Below are 21,705 nucleotides of genomic sequence, written 5' to 3'. Positions count from 1 at the left end.
ACCCTTGTGTGGCTTGGGGGGGGGGGAAATTCTGCTCTGTTTAATGATTAGAGGCTGTCAGGCCTCTCCTATAGCTAATCCCTAAGGTCTATACAAATATCAAGTGTGGACCGAGCTTTCGAGCTGATCCTACAACCGGACGAAACTTCGTCCTAAATCCGAACTCCTACTGGGCATAAAGTGTACCCACTATGAAACTTCGGAGGCCTCGTCAGGCGGTTTATTTTGACCCGCCGAGACCCTCCTGTCACTCCGTAGTCTCTATCAATCTTCTGGGCACTAAAGCGCGGGGAATGTGACCGACCAATCAGAGCCCTCGGTCAGCCATCTCTCGCAAGCTCAAGGCAGTTAGACCTCGGCCGGAACTCGCCCGGCCGCAGTCATTTCCCGATCTCACAGGCACAAGTCACTGTGGGTGTGACAATGAGGCACGCCAGCCTTGCGGCGGATGCGCCCGAGAATCCGACCTTCGGATTCTCTCGAAGCTGATTGGAGAATCAGATGTGATTCTCAGATAAGTGGGGGAGGATGTAATGGGGGTACAATCAAGTGTACCCATTACATGAAGAGTGACGGGTGTCACTCTCCCGAGTACATGGTACATGGTACCAGTAGCTCCGCAAGTCAACCATTTGAGTTTGTGTGGGCTTTTGTCTAGTTAACTTGTAGTTTGTATTAAGACCAAGTTAAACTCTACCAAAATGCAATCAGTCTTATAACCTGCTCCTTTGAAGCCGGGAACTGGCGAACTGCTGTTCACCTGGATAGTAATATCAACACGCACTTCCTCTGTGCATTGTGTTGTGTGACCCCGTCCACTAAAAGCGCCATAATTACACTTTTAAAAGTGCAATTGTGGCTGTGCAGCTGCAATTCTGTCGACCCTTATCCACAAGCACCTAGACACACGGCAATTATGCATAAGAGGGTGGGGTTACTGGGGGTCATGAACGGTGGTGTATTGGGTCAATGCATGGCTGTTGACAGATTCCCCCAAGTCGATATATATATGAGGATCAGATTTTCGCATAATTTTAGCAGGTTGTGTATCTTTTTCGCACATATTTAGGAGGAAGCTTTGCCTTATTTAGCGTCTAAAATGGTCGGCAAAATAACTGGAGAGCACAGTAAGCATTTGCATTCTACAAGCTGCAAAACAGATCTCAACCAAGGTTTAAAAGCATTGCCGGTTAATATCTTGCATCTACAGTTTTAAGAAAAAAAATCCGGGCAGATGCTGCGGCTGCGTAGCACGCCAAGGAGATGACCGTAGCTAGTAAGAAAAGTAATTACCGTACTTCACAAAATAAGTGCTTAACAAAATGACTGCAGTTTTAGGATTTTGGCGTGATTTTTTTTTTCTTTTGAAGAAATTGTCTTACCATAAAAATAGTCAAGTGAAAACCGCATACCGGCATCCTCCGTTCTTTACTGACAGTCATGTTTGGCTACAAAAAGTGGGTAAAAAAGTGATGTCTGTCGCGCATTGTGAAACACACACAAAAAGCTCATTGTTTCATCGCAGACCGAGCTGCTCTCGATGGTATCATGATCGACAGCCACAGCTCAAACTCTATGATCTATCAGACTCAGGCTAGGAAGCTGAGCGATAATTTCACTAGCTACAACGTCTACTTTCTTCACTAAAGGCTGTGACATACATGTAGTCATCGCCTGCTTCCAGGGCCTGTAAGTGCAACATCAAAGCCGAAAGTGGTACGCCCTCCCCACGCAGTTCATTCATCCATACCACGAGCTCCTGCTCAGCTTCAGCGGGGAGGGCCATACCTATGCCGCTCGTCCGAGCATTCTTTTTGAGAGCTGTCTGTCCATGAGCTTTCGCCGCGGTTCGTGGATAAACTCATCTAGACCGCTGTAGAAGGCGTTAAAAGCCGCGGTGATGTCACTGCACTGTGCCCAGGCATCGAGCACCTCGAGCTTTCTGCTGCCGTAATTGCGGTGCGTCAACATCTTGTGGATTGGGAAATGACCCATTTTTGTGTTGTCAGTTAAAAGTGGAGGATGACAATAAGGTATTTTGATTGACTATAATTGATTGTCAGTAGTAAGCGAACGTCAGTAAAGAACGGAGGATGCCGGTAGCAAACCTATATCGAAGCGATTTCTGCAGCGTTGTTGGATCCACAAGTCAGCACAACTCCCAAATTTAACAAAGGAAAAAGCCTGCCTCACGCGCGGAGCCAACCAAAAGTCTTTTATGATGTACATTTGGACTTAGAAGGTGGTCGCGGGAATTGCCCCTCATAGTGCAGGTTTGATTCGAACACCTGTTCTAGACAAATCACAGCATTAGGATTATATTTTGATATATTAAAATAAAATACCCTCCGCCTCGTGGCCCTTCATTGCTTAAACATAACTACCGCAGTATCGCCTATTCCTGCATACACCACGAAGATGTTTTAGTTGTAAGACTAAGTCATGCTTGAACTGACAGTCCGTCGTGGTTGATCATGAGTTCAAGCCACGACTATCGGTGATGGGGGGTGCCATCTCCGACGATGACGCCAAACGATACACTACACGAATGATATCGGTGCTAGATCTTGATTTCAGCACTGAAAATTTGTTGAGACGGTACACTACTACACCGAATATAGTATAACAATTGTCATTGGTCAAAATTCATAATTTGCATTTTGACCAATGAGAATGTTGAATTTCCTTGCAAAATCTAAACACAAAAGGTGCAGTTTTAGGAAAAATCGGGGCGTTTTATCGTTAAGATGGGTGCAGTTTTGAAATCCAAAAAGCGTTTATACTGGGATAGGAAGCAACGTTAGTGCTGCAATCGCAGACCAAATCGGATTATATCCGAGGTACGTCAAGTCAAACAATGACCCCTCTTGACATCTAACTGATACATTTTCTTGAAACCGGTACGACTCCGGTGCCGCACAGGGTCCTCCAAAAGGTTTATATGCGTGGGCAGATCGACCCGGTGCGCTACCGACAATATTGGTATTGAGGTAGGGACGTATGAATGAAATGAAGTAAATACTAAAGGTAAGCGTTTGTATTTTCTACAAGCTCCAAACAGATTTCGACCAAGGTTCGCATTTTTAAATTCCGTAAAGCATTGCCGGTAGACAGTTTGAACTGGCAAATTTCCGGGCAGATGCTGTGGCTGCGAAGCAGGCGCGGGAGATGACCGTAAGGTAAAATGCCAAACCTGGCACGGTGCCAATTCGTGGCACGACTTAGACTTTTTACCAATGGCATATCTCTATTTCGTCAATCTCGCTGTTTATTGGGTAATTTCTTTTTGATGATGTTGATGGCACGCTTTTGGTGGCTGGAATAATTTTCCAGAGGTCTAATTAAAACATAGAGGACATTTGGATTCAGCGCCCACAAGCCTCACATTGCACGAGCGCAAATATGGAGGAGGAGAAGGAGAGCTACAACCAAGAGAACGTGAATCGTGCGCTGGCCCGCGTCGCCGCCGGGGAGAAGAAGGCTGCGGTGGCGAGGACCTCGCCTGTGCCTCTGCGCACCCTCTTCCGGCTCACCAAAAGGGCTGCTGACCGTGGCAGCACTGGGCCGTCGCGACCAGGCCCAAAGCCCCTGATGCCGGTGGAGCTGAAGCGCGATCTGGCTGAGTGGATTGCTGCCATGCAGCGGTGCGGCATGCCCGTCGGCCAGCGGGACATCATTGCGATGGCGAGCGCGATGCTCACAGCTGCTACTGGGCGGATCATGACCACCCGCTCTACACCTACAAGGATGCTGACTGGCGGCTGGTATCGTCGTTTTCTCCAGCGTCACCCCTTCCTCACCAACCGGATTGAGCAGTGCATCGCGCGCGTGCGCAACGCCGTGGACGAGGGCGGCGTCTCCGCGCGTTCTACACCTTGGCGAAGACGTTCATGAGCTGAAAATCGACGCCACGCGTATCTTCAATATGGACGAACCTCGTTCATGCCAAAGACCGCGCGGCGGAAAGTCGTAGCTGTGCGCGGTTCAGCCAACGTCTGGCGCAAGGAGACGAAGCCAAGCTTCCACATGACTGTGGTGGGTGCGGTAAGTGCTAGCGGCGCTACGATACCCCCTTTGATTAATGTGCCAGGCGTGCGGCTTTTCAAGGAGGACATAGCGGCGTTGCGTGTGAAGGGGGTGGCAATTACGGGGGCCCTAAAGGTTTCAGTAACACGAAAATCTTTGTTCAATGGCTGACCTTCTTCGGAGAGAGCATCGCCCACCTCCCGAAGCCAGTGGTGCTGATCGTGGACACGATCTGCTCCAGGTAAGCGGTGGTGATGCATCCTTTGTAAACAAAAGTTTCTATCCACATCAGTTTTAACGGGGTATTGCGATGCAGAGTTGGCTGAAATATGTGTCGAGTACGGCATCATGCTCGTTGCATTGCCGGCAAATGCGACGCACCTCTTCCAGCCCCTGGACGTCGCGTTGTTGAAGCCATTCAAGGACTGTGTCCATGACCTAATGCTAGAGCGGCTTTGCGGCATCAACGATCCTGTGATCAAGAAGACGACAGCAATTGGGATGGCGTGCACAGCGTACCGACGCACTCTCATTGACCAGCCTACAAGCGCCGTTAATGGCTTCAGAGAGTGCGGCATATGGCCGTTGTCTATGGTGCAGCTCAAGTCGCGCTTGACACTGTATAAGGGCGGTGGGGTCAAGGGCGAGATTCGGACTGGTTGAAGCACCGAGAAGCTGTCCTCGATGAAGTCCGCAACGAGCTTCTTTTGCTTCCACCCGTCCCTGCTACAGGTCAGAGAGGAAGCGCTCGACTGTGGACGTTGCTGGGCGGCTTGTTTCAAAAGAGCGGTTGCTAGCAGGCGCCTTCGACTAAGTAGTCTAAATCGTGTCACCAATTGGTCCGGCCAAAATTGGTAACAAATAGATGCTTGAGTTGAGTACGGCATAACTTCGATGTCTGTAGTGATAATGAAGATGTGGCGAGGCGACGGGACAATTTCGCTCCAGATGTAGTATAGACGTGTCCAAACGTTGAATCACCAAGTCCAGACCCGAACTCGTAGAGCCCTAGAGTCTCAGAGTCACAGCCGACAGACCTCGATTAGACTGCAATGAAGACTCCACGGACGCTCCTTGAACTTGGACTTGAACCGGGTGAGGCGTGTGTGTACCTCCCTTGTGACCCCCTTGAATAGCTCTTCCTCAGGCTACGCTTAGGGCCCAGTCGGAGGTCAACCACAGCAACTTCACGTCCAGTCCAGATGTCTCCCAGTGTCTCCAAACGGCGCTTGCTCCGCACATAACAGGCTCCCGTCTGCACGTGTCGTAGCCCAACTGCCCCGGGTTTTCTTCAATGTAGACACGACACTCCACACGCACTCTGTCCTCTCCTTTCCAGGCCTTGGACCAGGTCTTGACAGCTTCTTCACTTCCTCCGGCGGCTCCAGCTGAGAGCCGAACAACCAGGTCTCCCTCGCTCCTCGACCTCGAGTAGCCCCGTGAGTTGGTCCGGCTTGAGCCTGTCTTGTTCCAGGGTTCACGCTCTGGGCCCTGGGACTTCCGCGCACCACGCCCGATGTCCAAATGCCGGGTGGACACCAAACAATCCACGCCAAATGCCGGGCCGAATCGCAGCCAGTCGCACGATCGCTCCACAACCAACGAGAAGGCTCTTCCTCCCCGATCAAAATGAAATACACGCCGAGAGCCGCTCCCAAGTGTCGGTTCGACGCGTATCGATATGAAATGGCTAAAAGGAGCCCTCCTCACACCCAGGGGTACCGAATCGGTCTATATGGGGGCCTTGAATTTCACTGGAGGCGCTCCTTGACACCCGCGACCACACAAAATCCAAACACGTGCGTCTTTCGGGCAAATTCGACTCTGATTGAAATCTTACATATGCAAACATGAACCTATCAAGTGGGGGCGCAAAACGCCCTTCGGAAACACTAAAACAACAGTGAGAAGACTGTCTTGCGAGCTGCCAGCAACGCGCAGTCGCGTGCGGCGCTTCAACATGAGTTCAGCGATGATTGGCCGACACTCGGATGCGTCCAGCAGAATCCAGCGAATCTGGGCGTAATCACCGCCAGCAACCCAGATCCAACGCTTGTGATTGGCCACATGGGGTGCGTCATCAGGGTGCGACGGGAGACGTCAGAGCTGATTTGTCTGCAATCACGGGATGGCGTGACCCGACACGGCGACCCTCCACAGTGACCAGATGGGAGCACAACTTCAACAGCACTCTGAGCCTCCAAGGCTCCGCTGGACCTTGAACTCGAAGTGTCCACCAACGTCCGCCAAATCCAGCCATGTTCAGCGAAGTCCAGCAAACTCAGGCTGAACCTCCTCGGGGTCCAGGGAAACCTTCCTCGCTGAGCCGTCAGAGGCTTAGCCGACGCACATCTGGACCTTCGGAAGTTTGGCAATGACGCAGCACGGGCTCCTCGACCTCGGGCCGCTTCGGCTGGACTTCAGCGATGCAGCAAGCACATCCAAGTGGTAGAAGCTTCACACATCCCGAGTACGCACGTAGTCAGCCTTACTCTTTGCCGACACCAGTGATCGGCGCAAGCACAGCGCCGACACCCCAGGACTTCGGTCGACTCCGTTAGTCGTTCATCTGAGCCTCGGCAAGGTCTGCACTTCACATCTGAACCTGGCGATCGTCGGCCAACAACCTCAGCAGTCCTGCTTCTGTCGTATCCGTATCCCACACGCTTGATCGACTTCGAAGTTACACTTGGGCACCAGCTCCATACGCCAAGGGCTCCACGGTTCTCCATCACCGACGTCGTCCGGGCGTACCATGGTTGAGACTGAATCACTGCGTCCTGGACGAAGCATGTCAAAGGCAGTCGACCGACGAGGTTCGCCAAAATCTGAGCGGACTTCGTCACAAAGGTCAAAAATATTCATCATAAAGCTTTAGCATTGTACTTTGCTGTATTGTCCCGGACACCAAACCTTGGACGGACTTTGAGTAATAATTAGGGCTACTTCCATGCATAAACCTATAACGATAGTTAGATATAAGGGGTAGAATCGGGCGTAGATTCCGATTTGCGGTCAATTTTAGCGTATCTGAACTCCTTCCCGTTCATTTCGGCTGTTGGAAAATACTTCTATTTCTTGCAATTTTGTTTGCAATTGAAAGCCTGCCACGTAGTTGTCTTACAGCTACCCAATTGGCCAAATCAGGATAGCAGCTGGGGATAAGCTCATAATAACGATAAAATACCACCATCTCGTCATTTACCCTACATGTTATAATTTGACAGCTGGTGTTAGAAACTCGAACAACATATATGCAGTGCAAGGTCAAATCCTCTTTATCCATAACACTAGTTCCCAATACTGTAAAAATCAATAGATTATCACTGCGACTAGCTAAACGTTAATATCGATATGTAACAGCAACTGGGTCTGGAGCACTGGTTCCACCACACCAGCAGCTCTATCTTAGCTCCCAGAACCTCGTTTAGGCTATAGCCGCCCTCTACACAAAGGCCAGAGCCTCGCCAAGATGCTCCTGAAGTTTGAGCGTTTCAAACACAGTCAAACAGAAATTATGAAGGTTTCAAATTTGAAGCATGAACCTTGGACGGACTCTATCGTGGCAATAAAAAATTACCGAACCAATTCTGAATATACCAATCGAGTTATGGGCGTGTACCTAGCACTATACAAAGGAATAGACGCGTATCTTTCCATCGAGGGCGGCCACAGCATCATGGGCCAAGTGGTTGCGACGTTTCGGTCGGTCATAAACCATCACATCAAAAATCAATTCTCCGTCCAAGCCTTTTTGGCCGGGACAATAGTAAGAAGCCGGGTGATATCTTATGCAGCTTACTGTTCGTTTTCGACCGATTTCTGTGATGTATCGAAACCGTGACACGATTGGCATTTTACCTTAGCTAATATGAAAAATATAATAAAAGTAAAAGAAGGAGTTTATACCAAAATTCTCCTATCCCAGCCATCGCGGAGCCCTATGTAAATATCCCAGTGTAGGCGCCTTAATGTATGAAAGTTACAGTACTATTGTAGGATAAGTAGTATTTGGCCGGACACCCGACCCTTATGCTAAGCTTGCCACCTCGCTGTAGCCAATCAGCGATTTTTTCTTATCATTTGAGGCTCAATTACCTATTTTCATCCAATCGTCGCTCATTAGGATTAGGTTTATTCCGTTCCAACTTATTTCCGAAATCTTCCGGAATTTCCTTCTTCGCGCAAATAAGTTACCATACAAAACTAAAGAGGTTTCTCGTACTTACTCGATAAGTGTAAAACTGCCGCATTTAGCCACTTTCATCAGACTTGCAGGCGGATAGAGATGATACAGCGAGCCTGGCGTGGTCTTGAACCGTAGCTGGAAGGTCAAGACCGACTCCAACGACCCAACAAGCGCAAATTGCTGTCGGTGTTCACGTAAATGAACGATAAAATGGTAGTTTGGTCAATTAAATTCTCTGGATTTTATCCAGAGTCCATGGGCGAAGGCCACTGAGGTGCCATTATTATCACATCAAATACCTGTTAAAAAATATGGTTTTGAAAGCTCTTAATTTTACACCTGACGTCACCTGTTATACTAAATAGTCTGCTATCTAATCAAATTATGCTGTTATGTTGACCCATCCGGTTGAGATTAAGTCAAATGATCTACTATTTTGTATACCCTGTAATCAAGTATATATACCTATGACAAACGATTTATCTGCTCACTCAAACGACATCCGTCAGATTTTTTCGCTCAGACAACATGCAGAGGTGATGGGATCTTGGCAATGACGTTGCCGTGTGGCAACCAAGTGAGCGTCGAGGACAGCGTAGAGAAGACGCGGCGCTACCTTACGCTCGGGATTGGCAAAGCGAGCGTGGGGGCACTGACCGAGAACGGCGCCATCTCGATGCTGCATTGCGTCTGCTTCATGGGCAATACACAGCTCGCCTAATGCTGCTGTACGGGGCCTACGTGCTCGCGCTCACGAACAGGCCTCCCGAAAATGGCATTAATAGGGACTAGCCACCGAAGTCACCAGATAAATAATGCATGTAGAACTCAAACAAGGAACCATACATAATGGAAAATGCTGAGACCCTCGAAGCAATAATGCATTAAATTGCTTCTAGATTAAAACACCTAAATGCTTTCGTGCACTAACTGGGCATCCCAGTAAGACCTGTTTACCTTTAAGAAGAGGATCATCTCCTTCGACTGCGCCGAAAGCGAGTGGCGCTCCAGGCCAAAAGTCGACCTCGCCATGCTGAAGTGACGCTCGGCCAAGTCTTCGCTCTGTGCTGCTCAACGACACTCGCTGGAACTCCACCTTTGCGATGCTCGACCGTTACGTGCGGCTTTTGGAGTTCATTGACCCCAAGGACGATGCTGTAGCGGAGCTGCTCCCGTCTTCCAGCGTGCACAAAAGCTCAAGGGCCTCCTGGAAGACCTCAAGCAGTTCGAATCAGTGTCCAAGCGTTTACAGTCCGAGTCGGTATCGCTGTGGGAGGTGCGGGTCATGTTCGACGCGCTAATCACCGAGAAACCTGCTCTCAAGCAATATCTTGGTACGTGTTTATTGCTTCTGCTATTGTTGCTACTTATTATTTCTAACTTGTTTTTATATTTTTTTTAGGACCACGGGCGGATATTGTGGCGTCTCCCGACTTTGAGTCTGCCTGCGTCACGATTCAGCAGGACAACCAGCACGCGCTGTCCAGACAGGAGAAAATGGCGGTGCGGCCGTTCGTGGTCAACACCAGCAGCTGCACGAACGAGGGCGAGCCCGAGGAACAAGGCACCGCTGAACGAGTGCTGAAGCGGGCTCCGGTGACGTCGGGTGACAAGCTCTACAAACTTATCAATGTCATCCCTCCCACCTCCATGTCGTCTTGAAACTAATATATCAGTTTGAAAAGGGTTAGTAATATGAAATAATAATAATAATACAATTGTAAATAGTATTCATACAGTAGTAACCATACCGTAGTTTCGCCGCTTGATTCAGAGTTCTCAGCTTGACTATGAGCTTCTGGATGCCAGCCAGCGCGTTCTCCAGTGGGGACGTGTACAGTCGGACTGCCATGTTTAGTCGGTGACTCGCGCAGCCCACGAGCGGCACACCCATGATGCGAGCCAGACGCTTATTCACAGCACAGTTATCACTGATCAGAAAGCACGCCTGATTAATACTCTTACCAAACTCTTGTAGAATGGTGGAGAGCGCTGCCAGGTGCATCTCCGCTCCGTGGTTAACCTCAATAGCCGGTGCGTCTTCGCTTGGAGGCTGCACAACTGGGGTGAGGCAAAGCAGCGGGGTGTGAAGAACACCGTTGAGCTCATAGCAATCGTAGACAGCCATGAAATGCTTGGAAGCATGCGTCCAGTCGTCGAACAAGACGCCAATCTTGTCTGGCATCTCACAGCCAATCTTCACCTCGACGGCCCTGTTGACTGCCTCCATGTCGCCACAGAATTTTTCGACGGAGACCTGGCCTAGGCTCGCGTATCTGTTGCAACAAATTAATATCCATCAGTAGTAAAACAGCCGTTAGTCATGAGTATGTCCGCCTCAAAGCCAGGGTGAGGTTGCTGTAGCCCCGCCGACAGCCTGCTTGAGCACGCGCTGGCAGACCTTGCATGCGAAGTACTCGGTGGGTTCGCCGCTGTCGTCCAGACACGGTGAGAAGAAGAACAGTGCAACTTGTTTGTTGCTGAACTTGGGGCGAGCTCGAGGGCTGGAGGGCACGAGGTTGAGCATTGCGGCAAGCTTGGCGGGCAAAGGGTGGTGTTCTGTCTGAAGTAAACTGAAAAGTGAGGGGAAGTGGCAAAAGTACTGTAGTGGGGCCAAGCACTTGGCCACTGTGGTCCGTAGGCCGGAATGGTTAGTGTGGAGAAACCGGAGAAAAAGTAATATTTTTTTTATGGTTTTTCTACTATCACATCAATTAAGCATTAATATAATATTGATGCAGTAATAATTGCTGCATCTGCTCAGACTTTGCAATAAATAATTGCGTGAAAATGTCAATTAATTTATCTACTAATTGATTTTTCGGGAGGCCTGCTCACGAACGTGCGTGCAGCTTCATACGCATGGCACGTGCGCTTGATGTCTCTTTTGCAGCAAGGCTACTCGGCGCTGGTTCTGGCCGTCTGGAGAGGACACTTCAGATCATCGAGCTGCTGCGGTGCCAAGGCAGCGTGGTGCCCATGAAAGAGCCCGGGGGCTTGAATGGCAAGGTGATCCCCATCTTAGACGCCATCTTGGACGCCGTCGTCTTCTTAATGAATGAAAGGAGTTTCCGAACATGACACCCAGTAGGTGAGTTGATACCTCACTTTCTCATTTTGATTCGGCAAGGCGAACCCACAATGAAGGCAGACAGTAAAGTGATGTCTACTAGTTACTACACTAACCAGGAGTTCTACCTTCCATTCGCGTGTTAGAGATCTAATCAAATGCAGCGCTATGGCCCGCTTTCTCGCGTTGAGCTTGGTGATCGACGGTACGTAGTTGTCTGCTGAATACTATCGGAAAGTAGTGATATTACTACTACTACTACTACTATATCCCTGCTATATCCCTAGGATCTGGGCGACTTAGCAGTGGTAATACTGGAGACTACAGTCCGTAGTAGCAAAAAAAACGTCATTCGTTGTAATAATATCACTACTATTATCACTACTATTTTTCCAAACTTCAACACACCAAGGATCTTCAAAAGGTGGTTCTGCACCCAAGTGTTTAGTCAAGTCAAGTAAGAACAACGCCAAAGAGTACCAAGTTTTTGAGAGTCGAGAATGAAGTGCTTGAATGGTGCACAAGCCGGCTGCATGTATTAATATCAGCCATATTCCCTTAATGACAGCCAATCTGAGCGCACTCTTGTTTCTTCGCCAGGGGATTCTAGAGGCAGGTTCGCCCGCCGGTCGCGCCTCGACAAGGTTTTCTACACGGACAACGACTCCCAGCTACCCGTCGTATCGTTCGCCTAAGGAGCAGAGCCCACTTACCCTCAAGCTCCTGATCGACTCGGTGTGAGAGTTCATCCATCTACAAGGGTAATGTATGCATACATATTTTCTGTTGTGTGTGAATTCAGGGAGCCAAGTGCGAGTATCAGGTGATACGACTGATCGGTGACGGCGCGTGTTTGAATTACTATTATGCTCATAACTGCTAAATCTTACTATGGTGTTTGTGTGCCACTCGCAATGAAGCAAACGGACTCATTTTCGTTGTTACTGGTCAGTTCACCAGGCCGTGTTTGCTCAGCAGCGCTGCTAGAACGTGAGTTTCAACTGATGAAACCATCCCCAACAAGGACTAGAGCCCAAGTACAACTGATACTGCCCTGCAATCAAGGAAACAAACGAGGAAACGGTAACCGCCCGATTGTGGGGCAGTAGTACTATAGTAGCGCAATTGTAGTAATATTTGTACTAATGTTGCTTCTTAACTACTAATAAAGGTAGGAGTGCTTATGAATCTGGCTTCAATAGTAGTAACTGTATCACTACTAGCCTAAATTCTGACTACTACCGAACTCTGATTGTGAACGGGTCGGAAAATATTAAAGCCATCGCCAACTTGGGCTCGGGCACCGCCGCCGATGGGGCGCCTACAAGTGCGAAGTGTTTTCTGCTTGAACGAGGTAACCAAAACTCAGAAGAAATATAATTACGCTTCAATTCCGTCTCTTGCGCTCTAGCTGTACTTCTTTCTGTGACTGGTATGATCTTACGTGAAAACACTACGCGGCGGCAGTACAGGTGCCATTAACTTACATTCCCAAGCGCAACATGAAATCCAGAGCTGTTCCGGGCAGAGCACGGCCCTGTAAGTGAAGGAGTATGTAGCACTGTTGATAAATAAATACTACAGTAATCAAGGGCTTGATGTTTACTGGTACTAGTTACTCTGCACCTTCAGCACCTTGGCCGTCTTGCTGCTGCTGAGTGCTCGAGCTGAAGTGTCGCCCCAGGTCCTTGTTGTTGCTCTTGTGCTCGACGATCCTCACCTGACCCATCGTATCATTGCGGTCACTCCCTTACCGCTCATCCAGCTAGATATCAAGGCGCGCACCTACTCCTTCTCAGCTGCTTCATCTTCACCGGCTAGTCCCCCCTCACCTTCCTGTTTCTTGTCCGGCACCGCTGCGCCCTCAGGCCTCGTAGGCCGCGCGCGCACAACTCCTGCGGCACCTCCAACTTCATCTCGAGCTCGCTACGTGCTGCTCGCGCGTCGGCATCTCCATCGGCTCCACCTCGACGCCAGTGAGCCGCAGCATGTCCTAGTACAGCAGATCGCCCTCGCGCTGTGCCTTGAAGCGCCTGATCGGTCACTTGCAGCGCGTGCCTCCTCGTGCGCAGTCGCGTCCAGCTCACCCACCAGCCGCTGCAGCGCCGTCGACGGCACTGCGCGCTCTACGCGAGCTCGCCAAACCACCGTCGACCACCGCATCCGCGTCGCAGTCCCCCATGGCCATGAGATCAAAGATGCCGCGCACTGGGCTCGGGCTTGGCACACCCATCGCGTCACGTAGGGCACTTTCTAAGATCAGCCCCCACTACGCTTTTTGACAAAACTTTAGTCCGACACAAATTTACATTTGTGAATTACAATCTTGACCTAAACTGGGTAGTGTTTGCGGATGCCCTGCACGAGGCCGTCAAGGTACTGGAACTTCGGGACAGTGCCGTTGAAGCACCAGGACTTCCACAGGTACATGTCCAGGTACTGGTCCAGGCGCTCCTTGCGGACGCCGCGTATAGCCTTGATGTAGCGCTTCACGCGCACTTCCCACGTCCCTTCAATGCGGTTCGTATGGGCCCCCGTCTTGGGGTCCACGAAGAACTTGTCGTGGTTGACCCACTTGTGGGTGTAGTTCTTGCCCTTTAGCCACTTGTTGTTCTCCAACGTATGCTTCCCGTTAACAGAAACATACGAGGAGAACTGGTCGGAGATGATGGTCGACCCAGCCATGATATGCTTGCCGATGAGAGGAGACAGCGTCTTCTTTTTGCGGTCGGGGCCGGTGACGATGCCGAACCACCGCCCCGTGGCCCGATCGACACCGCCGAAGAGCCAGTAGTCCTCGTGCTGCTTGCCGCGCCCGAACTTGGACTTCTTCTTTAGGCTCGTCTCGTCGATTTCGACGGTGTGGCCCACGCCGCCGATCTGTATAAACATAGTTAGCACATATGCCACATATTGTAGTCGAATATTAGGTGTACATACCATCATGCTGCACTGCAGCATCTCGGCGGAGCAGATGTCGCGGCAGAAGCCGTACCAGTCGATCGCCGTGACGTCGGAGATGCCCAGAAACTGCTCCGCGGTTCCGACGGGGATGTCCGACGCCCAGAAGAACATCAGGCGCAGCACAGTGCGGTACGCTAGCTTGGTGCCGTCAAAGAAGGAGCCTTTCTTCAGGCTGAGCTCCTTGCCCGGGTGGCCGCTACGGCGGCATCGCCAGCGGCGGTCCTCGTCCTCCGTGCCGCGTTTGGAGACGCACAGGTTCATGGGATAGTCGCAGTACTCGCATGTCTTAGAGGAGGCGAGGAGGCCGTGACGCATTAGGAAGCTCACGGCGGTGTCCTCGCTCGTGGTCGCCGCCATTATGTCGTCGAACGTGAACGGGGACACAGCCGGATCCGCCACCGCGTACGCGTACGGCGAGTTGTACACGACGGGCGCCTTGGGCGCGGTGTTGGGCGGCGCTCTGGATGCGCGCACGCGCTCCGACCGTGATGCGCGCTTGCGTGGCTCGCGCGCAGAGCGCGGAGTCGTCTTCGAGGATGATTTCTTGGCTGGGGCCATGGTGTGTTGTGTGTCTTGGGGCGGGGGCTCTTTCTCGAAAGTGATAGTGTTTGTGTTGTGGCGGCATCGCCGTGGGCGCGAAAAGTGGGGGCGCTCCTCGGGTTCACACGAGTACGCCCGCAACGCAAACTGATACATGGGTGCACTTAACCCTTTCACTACCGCTCAAATCGAGATGGCTTGTAGGTCCGCAGCGGACCCGTAAATCAAACGATGATTGTTGCTGATTGGTAGAATATCCGCTATCGTGGAAACGGTGTCGGGATCACCAAGATGAATAGGTCCGTACCGGACCCATAACTTTAGCAGTACCGTAAGGACCGCACCTACGAAAAATCTTCTAACATTCGCCCTCAGAACACTTCGAGGGCATATACAAGCAAGCAGGACGAGTTCAAGCGGTGGTGTGACGACAAGGGCGCGGCTTTCAGTGATCTCACTCGGTACACAGTAACAGGGCCAAAACTTCACCTTTTTCTCGTGGAGTGCGTGATTGGGAGGGAAAAGCGACGAAAGGGTCACGGAGGGAGAAGCGAAAAAGTTGGCAAATCGACTGTCAACAGCTATGTGGCTGCCATGGTTGACTTGTGGCGGCAACAGAAACGACTGAATATCAACACCAACCCATCTCCTCGAGATGGCGCTGTTACAGCACTTCTCAAAATTACGACGTACGAGGAGGACCAGCTGCGGCGTAAGAACTTTGCAGATCGAGGAGCTGATACTTTACTGGATGGCTACACAACAACGGATCAGCTACAACAGATTGCTCGCTACTTTTGGACCTCGTCGCACGACCCTGGAACTAGCATGAGGAATTTGCTGGCGTACCTGTTGTCTCACTATGCGCTAATGCGTGGCGAGTCTGCTCGGCTGATGGAGCTAGCTGATCTTCACTCGATTGTACTGGAAAATGAAGGCTACAGTGTTTGTCGGGCGCTGGTGATGGTCATGACACAAGGGAAAACCAACCAAGTTGGTCGTATTGAAGTGGGTGCATGTATGCGCAGTAAGAAAGTGGAGATTTGTGGTCATGGATTGCTCGGATTCTATCTGTTTTGGCGATGGCACGTGGATAAAGAGTCGTTTCCTGATTTCACGAAGTCGGAACAATGGTATGCTATAAAACTGCTAAAAACTGGGAAAGATCCAACCAAGCCAATGTCGTACAAGGTTCATCGGGCGGTTATTGTTGACGCGCTCGACCACATCGGTCTACGCAGCAGGGCCAAAACACATCTAGGCAGAGGATCGGGCTCCCGAATGGCATACCTTGGGGGTGCCAGTGAAGCTCAGATACGGCGCCTAGGGAGGTGGAATACTCAGGCGATGGAGAAATGTTACCTCACCTCACTCCCGCGAGAAGCAATGCGAACGCTTGCGGGCTTTGAACCAGGAAGAGGCAGTTATTTTCTGGCGCGTACTTGCGTTGATCCTCCCCAAGCTCTTCAGAAACGTATTTTTCCGTTGGTGGAGGAGTGGCAGTCGAAGATGACATCAGGTGAATGTGAACAGTCAATCGCGGCTGGTGGTTTTCTCGAGCTGCTTCAGTATCTGCGCACCGTAATTCTACAGGATGCTGCCATTTGGTCCGAGCAAATGTCGGGACATCCGATTTGGAACAATGAGATCTTCAAGAGCGATGATTTTAAACAATTTCAGCTGGAAATGAAGAATGCCATGAACCACGTTAGTGACCCCACCGAGCGTCAGCTTGAGAAAGCCATGCCCGCGCTGAAGTCGACGCTCGATGGTGTTCGACAGGAGATGAGAGCATCATTGAGTGGTATTCGAAATAGCCTGGACGCGGTGAAAGTGTAGCAGATGTCATGGAAGTTCTTGCCCCACTCAGGAATGGATCAGCATTTGTGGAAGTTAAGATCGTGAATGGCTTACAATCGACAACCCCCAGCGCCACCCAAGCCGCCTCCGGAGCTAGCACAGGTAGCAGTACACCGAGCGACCCCTCTGCGATTACCAGTTACAGACTCAGTCGGGGCATTCAATCGGTCCGTGAGTTGTGGACCGAATGGACATGTGGCCTCCCTGGTGGTTATGCAGTTGAAACGCTGGAGCAACAGCTCGGTACCAAGTGGTGTGACCATCACGAGAGACGCTTCTTCAACCGACGACGAAAAATTATTGATCTTGTAAAGACCATCGCTAGCTGAGTTTGCAACCACGAGGCGTTCGACAAGTATCAGGCAGTCGAAGAGACGATTAAGTGTGTTGACAGCATCCGCTGTATTCGCAAAAAATCGCTCAATTGGGTGTCTCAAAACGTAGCTGCAATTGCACATGAGCTCGGAGTACGAGACCAGGACGTTTAACATCAAGCACAGCCGCGGTCATACGCACATCAAGCACAGCCGCGGTCATACGCGATAACTGCGCGCTTCAGATAAATTACAGCGGTAAATACATCTCTCAACATTGTGACTTTGCGGTAGGTGCCGCAGTGTAACTACCGCAGTGTAACATCGCGGTAGCTACCGCAGTGTGAGATCGCGGTAGCTACCACAGTGTGACTTCGCGGTAGCTACCGCAGTGTGACATCGCGGTAGGTGCCGCAGTGTAGGTACCGCAGGGTAGCTACCTAAGTGTGACTTTGCGGTAGGTGGGTGTCGCAGTGTAGCTACCTAAGTGTGACTTCGCGATTGAGCTGCCGTTTAGGCGAGGTGGTAGTTATTGAGGCAAAAGAGCTGTGATGAGGATCACATGCGAGGTCTCGATTGATGCAAATTACGTATATTGTTTTTAAACATGTTACTTACCCTGTTGAGGCCCACGTGCGACTCTGCTGTGGAGCTTGGAGCGGTAAGAAGCAGCTTTTGTAGCGTTAAAGTCTGTCGATATCCATTCACCCAATTTGTCCTCAATGGATTGTGGTTCGGCTGCCGCTACGTGCTTCGAGATTACATCCATGTAATGAAGCAGGTATAGTCCACAATCCACACTGTTTGATTGCTGTGGCTTTGTGTTGAAGACAAAAGTCTTCCATTCAAATGCGTCAAATACCTTTTCGTGAAGGTTAGACAGAAACCACTTGGTGACGTCGAAGGCGTAGGCGGAACTATGAGCCCTTCGCAGCGAGTTGATATGATACACCTTCGGCGGCACCGAATGCAGCGGATTTTCAATTACGAGGAGGCTCCAATGCTTGCGGCCGGATACGGGAACTAGCATGTAGCGATAACGTTTCCAGTCGAATTGCTCAATCAGATTTTTGAGCAAGCGGCGTTTTTTTTGCGGTTTCAGTGTATATCGGGCCACCTCCATCGACAAGTAGAGTGTGGTCCCGTAACAACAGACCAACCCATCTTGCTTGACCATGTCCCGATAAATAAAGTAGTCAATGGCCATCGACGTCATGAAAGAAAGTGGCAGCAAGCTATCCAAGTCCTCGCGGTAAAACCGGAAGCTTTTAGCGTCTCCCGAACCCTGGCAGTCCACCCAAACGAACAGCGCATCATCGTGCGACTTGCGCTGCCTCAAAACGCGACGGTTGGGTACACTGGGGGCGGAGGCTGGTCCTTTCGCGCTCGTTTCCTCGTATACACTACCGTCGGAACAGACTGAGCTTTCTGATTCCGAGCTTTGATATTTGTCACCCTCGAATCCCTCCTCGTAATGTGCACTCTTTCCGTTCGCATCATCGCTATCGTCCTCGTCATGCACGCTATCACTGCCCACATCTTCTCTATCACTCGAGTTTTCATCCACGTGTTCATTGCTCCCATTGCCACCAGCACCTGCGTCATCATGGTTCTCATTGTTCACTTCGTCACTAGCACTTGCTTCGTTATGGCACTCATTGTCCACATCGCCGCTACTCCTCTCCTCCTCAGCACTGGCCATATGTACATTGGCTTCACCACTAATGCGTGTACCAACTTCACCAGCCGCATCCCCAATAACACCACTAACCAATCGGGTACCACGAGCTCCGCTTAATTTGTTCACAATTCGAACTTGACCGACGGCAGTATCGAGGTCTTGTTCGTGCTCAATAACTCGTAGTCGTTTCCGTGCGAAATCGCCCGTATGCGGAGTTGCCTCGATTGCGGTAGCCTCTCCACATGTAGGTACGTCGTCTTGGCTACACGCACTACACTCAAGCGATGCCGATGTGGGTACAGTAGCCAGCCAGTAACAGTGATTCAGGTGAACAGTACTGACAGCACGATACTTCTCACGTTCTTGATACGTAGTCTTCAATTTGGGGTCTGAGTGCATGGCGTTACGAACGTAACTGCAGAGCGCTTGATCGGAGCTACGAACCCTCGTCACGCTGTCCGCAATGGCTGCGCTCACCTCAGCATCGGTGTACATTTTCATCTGTGTCGTAGCAGCCCGCGCATAAGCAGCCACATCACTAGAGATACCGACGGCCCGCTGCCGGGCTGATGGAGACAGCTCTGACGCGATCTGCGCTCCCATGCATTCCACTATAGCCGCTGCCCGGCTCACAACGTCTTCAATCGCGCCCCCTCTAATCGCTCGAGCGAGTGCGGTAACCTCGGCGGCGAGTGCGGCACGCACCAGCTCCCCTCGGTACGTATCCAGCGCTTTATCCACAGTACTGTCCTGGTCGTTGGAGCTATTGCCGGCCTGCACTGCCGCCGAAGCTTCATGCACAACCTCCGGCGTCGATACGTCTGCACGCACCATCCTAGGGTATCGCCGACGGTCCTTGCGGCCATCCACGATGCCTTTTGGGTAGTCTTCCAGCGGGAAGGTGTCGTCAGCGTTGTTGAGAATGTACGTCTGTCGACGCGGCGGTTCTTCCGCCAGCCACAGCGAGCATAAAACTCTTCCTGCGCGAGTTCGCAACCAGTCTTGTGCGGCATTGTTCACTCCAGGTGCATCTTGGGCGGCTTGCTTCCGCGCAAACCGGGCAGCGCTGTCAGAGATCTCAGCGCCGGCTTCACCAGCATAAGCCCAGAAGCCTCTATGGCATCTCATCGGAGCTTGGTGCTTGTGCTGCAGAGCGGATATGCGGCTTTGACCTCTGTTCAGTCCAGATGCATGTGATTGGCTAAAATACAACTGGCTGTTATTACCCCCAGGTCCTCAGCTGGGTCCAATCACGTAGAGACCGGGTCCCGGACTCAGTCTGTGGCTGGGTTGATAACCCATCAAAAACGGGCTGCTGGTACAGAAGTATGCTCTTGGGATCGATTTGCATATTTTGACAAGCGTTGGTACTTTTTAGCATACATGTAGTTCGTATGGGCTTCCTGTTTGGAGCCCCAGACAAGAACTGCTTCGCGAGCGTACTGCGCTGTCGATAGCTCCACCAGCTCTGAAGGCAAGTCGACCACGACAGTGCAATACTTGTACTCACTGTCATAAGCTGCATACTAAGACGTAAGCACGATTTTAGATCCGCTTAGGTTGTCGTCGATCCCCTTTGGAAGATCATCGATCCGCTTCGGTAGTGTCATCGATCCGCTTGGGTAAATCATCGATCCGCTTGGGTAAATCATCGATCAGTTTGATTAGATCATCAATCTGCTTGGGTAGATCGTGGATCCGCATTATCAATAGAGTGTCATGCATTTGGTTGGCCTCTCATGAGCCTGCAGTCGCCACTATTTTGTCTTTTTTTCTACATGTATCGCAAGGTATTTTACAGCTGACGATAATGATCATGAATATGGGTTTCGCATGTACTTCTACCTAGCTTTCACGCCTATACTGAGGTCTACCGATATCATTCTTGCGTGCATATATTAGTGTACCGAAACGCATGCCTAAGTGTGAATGACTGCCGGTGGAACTTACTGGTGTGGGACTTAGTAAAACAAGACACAACCGACCACTGCTCATAGCGAAGACTCAAGCCAGCTCCCCGCATACTTACACCCCAGATAGCTAGCTACAGGTAGGCTCCCTACATGTATGGAAGCCGTTCATTGTACGTTAGTATTGTACCAACGTTTGTCAGTACTGCTGCGCCTGTCCTTGCTCCCCGCTGCAGTTAGCGGGAAGCCCGCTGTCGATATCACCTCCCTGCACACTTGTGGTCAATTCCTCGATGCAGTATGTTGTAGCTGAAAAGGTCGATTACTGCAAGGAAGATCGCAGAGGGGTCTGCATCATCATGCACTTGTTGCTCTTTCGGGCTCCTTTTGATCCGTGCTAAGCAAAGCGGACATCAGTGCGTGGAGTCGGAAGCTAGTAAATAGTCTCGCATTACATGCGCTTACGGTATGGTGTCCGCTAGTGGCCCCACGATTGGTTGATTAATTTGAAATTCTGTCCTCTCATTGGTCAACTAATAGGTCCGCACCGGACCTGCAAAGAAATGTCTGGTAGTGAAAGGGTTAATATGTAATTTGTGTCGGACTAAAGTTTTGTCAAAAAGCGTAGTGGGGGCTGATCTTAGGGAGTGCCTCACGTAGATGGAGCGCACCGTGACCTGCCCTGCTCCTCCTCGCATGGCGGACGTAGCTGTAGACTACCCGCATTACCGACATCGCGGCGTGCCTGTTCCGCAATTGCCCCGCCCCAACGCCCAGTTCTCCGCCCTGCAATCCGTGCCGCCCGCCATCCGCCCTGCGTGCTGAAGAAAACTGGCATTAGAAAAGTAAGGTAAAAAATTACAATAGACATCGCCGTCCGGAATGAATAAGTGGACGCTGATTGGCGTGAGTGTTTTTATGTTTCGCCAATGTGTCTCTGTTGCAGGTTTGACAGGTTTCCGGATTCCGGTCCGGAATCTGCCAATTACTGTAACAGAGTACTACCTAGCTTTACCATCCCATCATGTCTTCTTGGTCTCGCGCTTTCCGTTTGGCACACGTAGGAGGCCACTATGCTCCAATCCACTGTGATATTTGTCACAGACGATAAGAAGGTGATGCAATGTGGCCACGCCGACATTCCAGCAACT

The 21,705-nt window shown here is 50.8% G+C and overlaps 9 protein-coding genes across 9 annotated transcripts; 3 read left to right on the top strand and 6 right to left on the bottom strand.

Annotated features, from left to right (window-relative positions):
• Nucleotides 1-1,666: 1,666 nt before the first annotated feature.
• PHYSODRAFT_373303 (hypothetical protein) lies at nt 1,667-1,825 on the bottom strand (the record flags this gene model as incomplete). Its single annotated transcript, XM_009539944.1, has 1 exon — nt 1,667-1,825. A coding segment is annotated over one exon (159 nt), but the record flags the coding sequence as incomplete, so codon positions are not given.
• Nucleotides 1,826-3,402: 1,577 nt separating this feature from the next.
• On the top strand, nt 3,403-3,894 carry PHYSODRAFT_246642 (hypothetical protein; the record flags this gene model as incomplete). Its single annotated transcript, XM_009539943.1, has 1 exon — nt 3,403-3,894. One exon carries the CDS (start codon nt 3,403-3,405, stop codon nt 3,892-3,894), a length of 492 nt encoding a protein of 163 aa, XP_009538238.1.
• A 480-nt stretch (nt 3,895-4,374) lies between these two features.
• On the top strand, nt 4,375-4,689 carry PHYSODRAFT_531243 (hypothetical protein; the record flags this gene model as incomplete). Its single annotated transcript, XM_009539942.1, has 2 exons — nt 4,375-4,455; nt 4,513-4,689. The coding sequence occupies 2 exons, from the start codon at nt 4,375-4,377 to the stop codon at nt 4,687-4,689; spliced, it is 258 nt and encodes an 85-aa protein (XP_009538237.1).
• Nucleotides 4,690-9,124: 4,435 nt separating this feature from the next.
• PHYSODRAFT_531510 (hypothetical protein) lies at nt 9,125-9,277 on the bottom strand (the record flags this gene model as incomplete). The annotated part of the gene is made up of 1 exon (XM_009539941.1): nt 9,125-9,277. A coding segment is annotated over one exon (153 nt), but the record flags the coding sequence as incomplete, so codon positions are not given.
• Nucleotides 9,278-9,318: 41 nt separating this feature from the next.
• Nucleotides 9,319-9,877, top strand: PHYSODRAFT_341604 (hypothetical protein; the record flags this gene model as incomplete). The annotated part of the gene is made up of 3 exons (XM_009539940.1): nt 9,319-9,372; nt 9,399-9,549; nt 9,618-9,877. 3 exons carry the CDS (start codon nt 9,319-9,321, stop codon nt 9,875-9,877), a joined length of 465 nt encoding a protein of 154 aa, XP_009538235.1.
• An 88-nt stretch (nt 9,878-9,965) lies between these two features.
• Nucleotides 9,966-10,226, bottom strand: PHYSODRAFT_410894 (hypothetical protein; the record flags this gene model as incomplete). The annotated part of the gene is made up of 1 exon (XM_009539939.1): nt 9,966-10,226. A coding segment is annotated over one exon (261 nt), but the record flags the coding sequence as incomplete, so codon positions are not given.
• Nucleotides 10,227-13,616: 3,390 nt separating this feature from the next.
• PHYSODRAFT_531350 (hypothetical protein) lies at nt 13,617-14,606 on the bottom strand (the record flags this gene model as incomplete). The annotated part of the gene is made up of 3 exons (XM_009540214.1): nt 13,617-13,976; nt 14,028-14,165; nt 14,226-14,606. 3 exons carry the CDS (start codon nt 14,604-14,606, stop codon nt 13,617-13,619), a joined length of 879 nt encoding a protein of 292 aa, XP_009538509.1.
• Nucleotides 14,607-17,597: 2,991 nt separating this feature from the next.
• On the bottom strand, nt 17,598-17,924 carry PHYSODRAFT_410593 (hypothetical protein; the record flags this gene model as incomplete). Its single annotated transcript, XM_009539938.1, has 1 exon — nt 17,598-17,924. A coding segment is annotated over one exon (327 nt), but the record flags the coding sequence as incomplete, so codon positions are not given.
• A 1,131-nt stretch (nt 17,925-19,055) lies between these two features.
• PHYSODRAFT_373543 (hypothetical protein) lies at nt 19,056-19,478 on the bottom strand (the record flags this gene model as incomplete). Its single annotated transcript, XM_009539937.1, has 1 exon — nt 19,056-19,478. A coding segment is annotated over one exon (423 nt), but the record flags the coding sequence as incomplete, so codon positions are not given.
• Nucleotides 19,479-21,705: the final 2,227 nt, after the last annotated feature.

This window comes from Phytophthora sojae (genome assembly GCF_000149755.1).
Source record: "Phytophthora sojae unplaced genomic scaffold PHYSOscaffold_14, whole genome shotgun sequence".
Classification (NCBI taxonomy): Eukaryota; Oomycota; class Peronosporomycetes; order Peronosporales; family Peronosporaceae; genus Phytophthora; species Phytophthora sojae.
The sequence above is the reverse complement of the archived record's forward strand: the minus strand, read 5'-3'. Positions and strand labels throughout refer to the sequence as shown.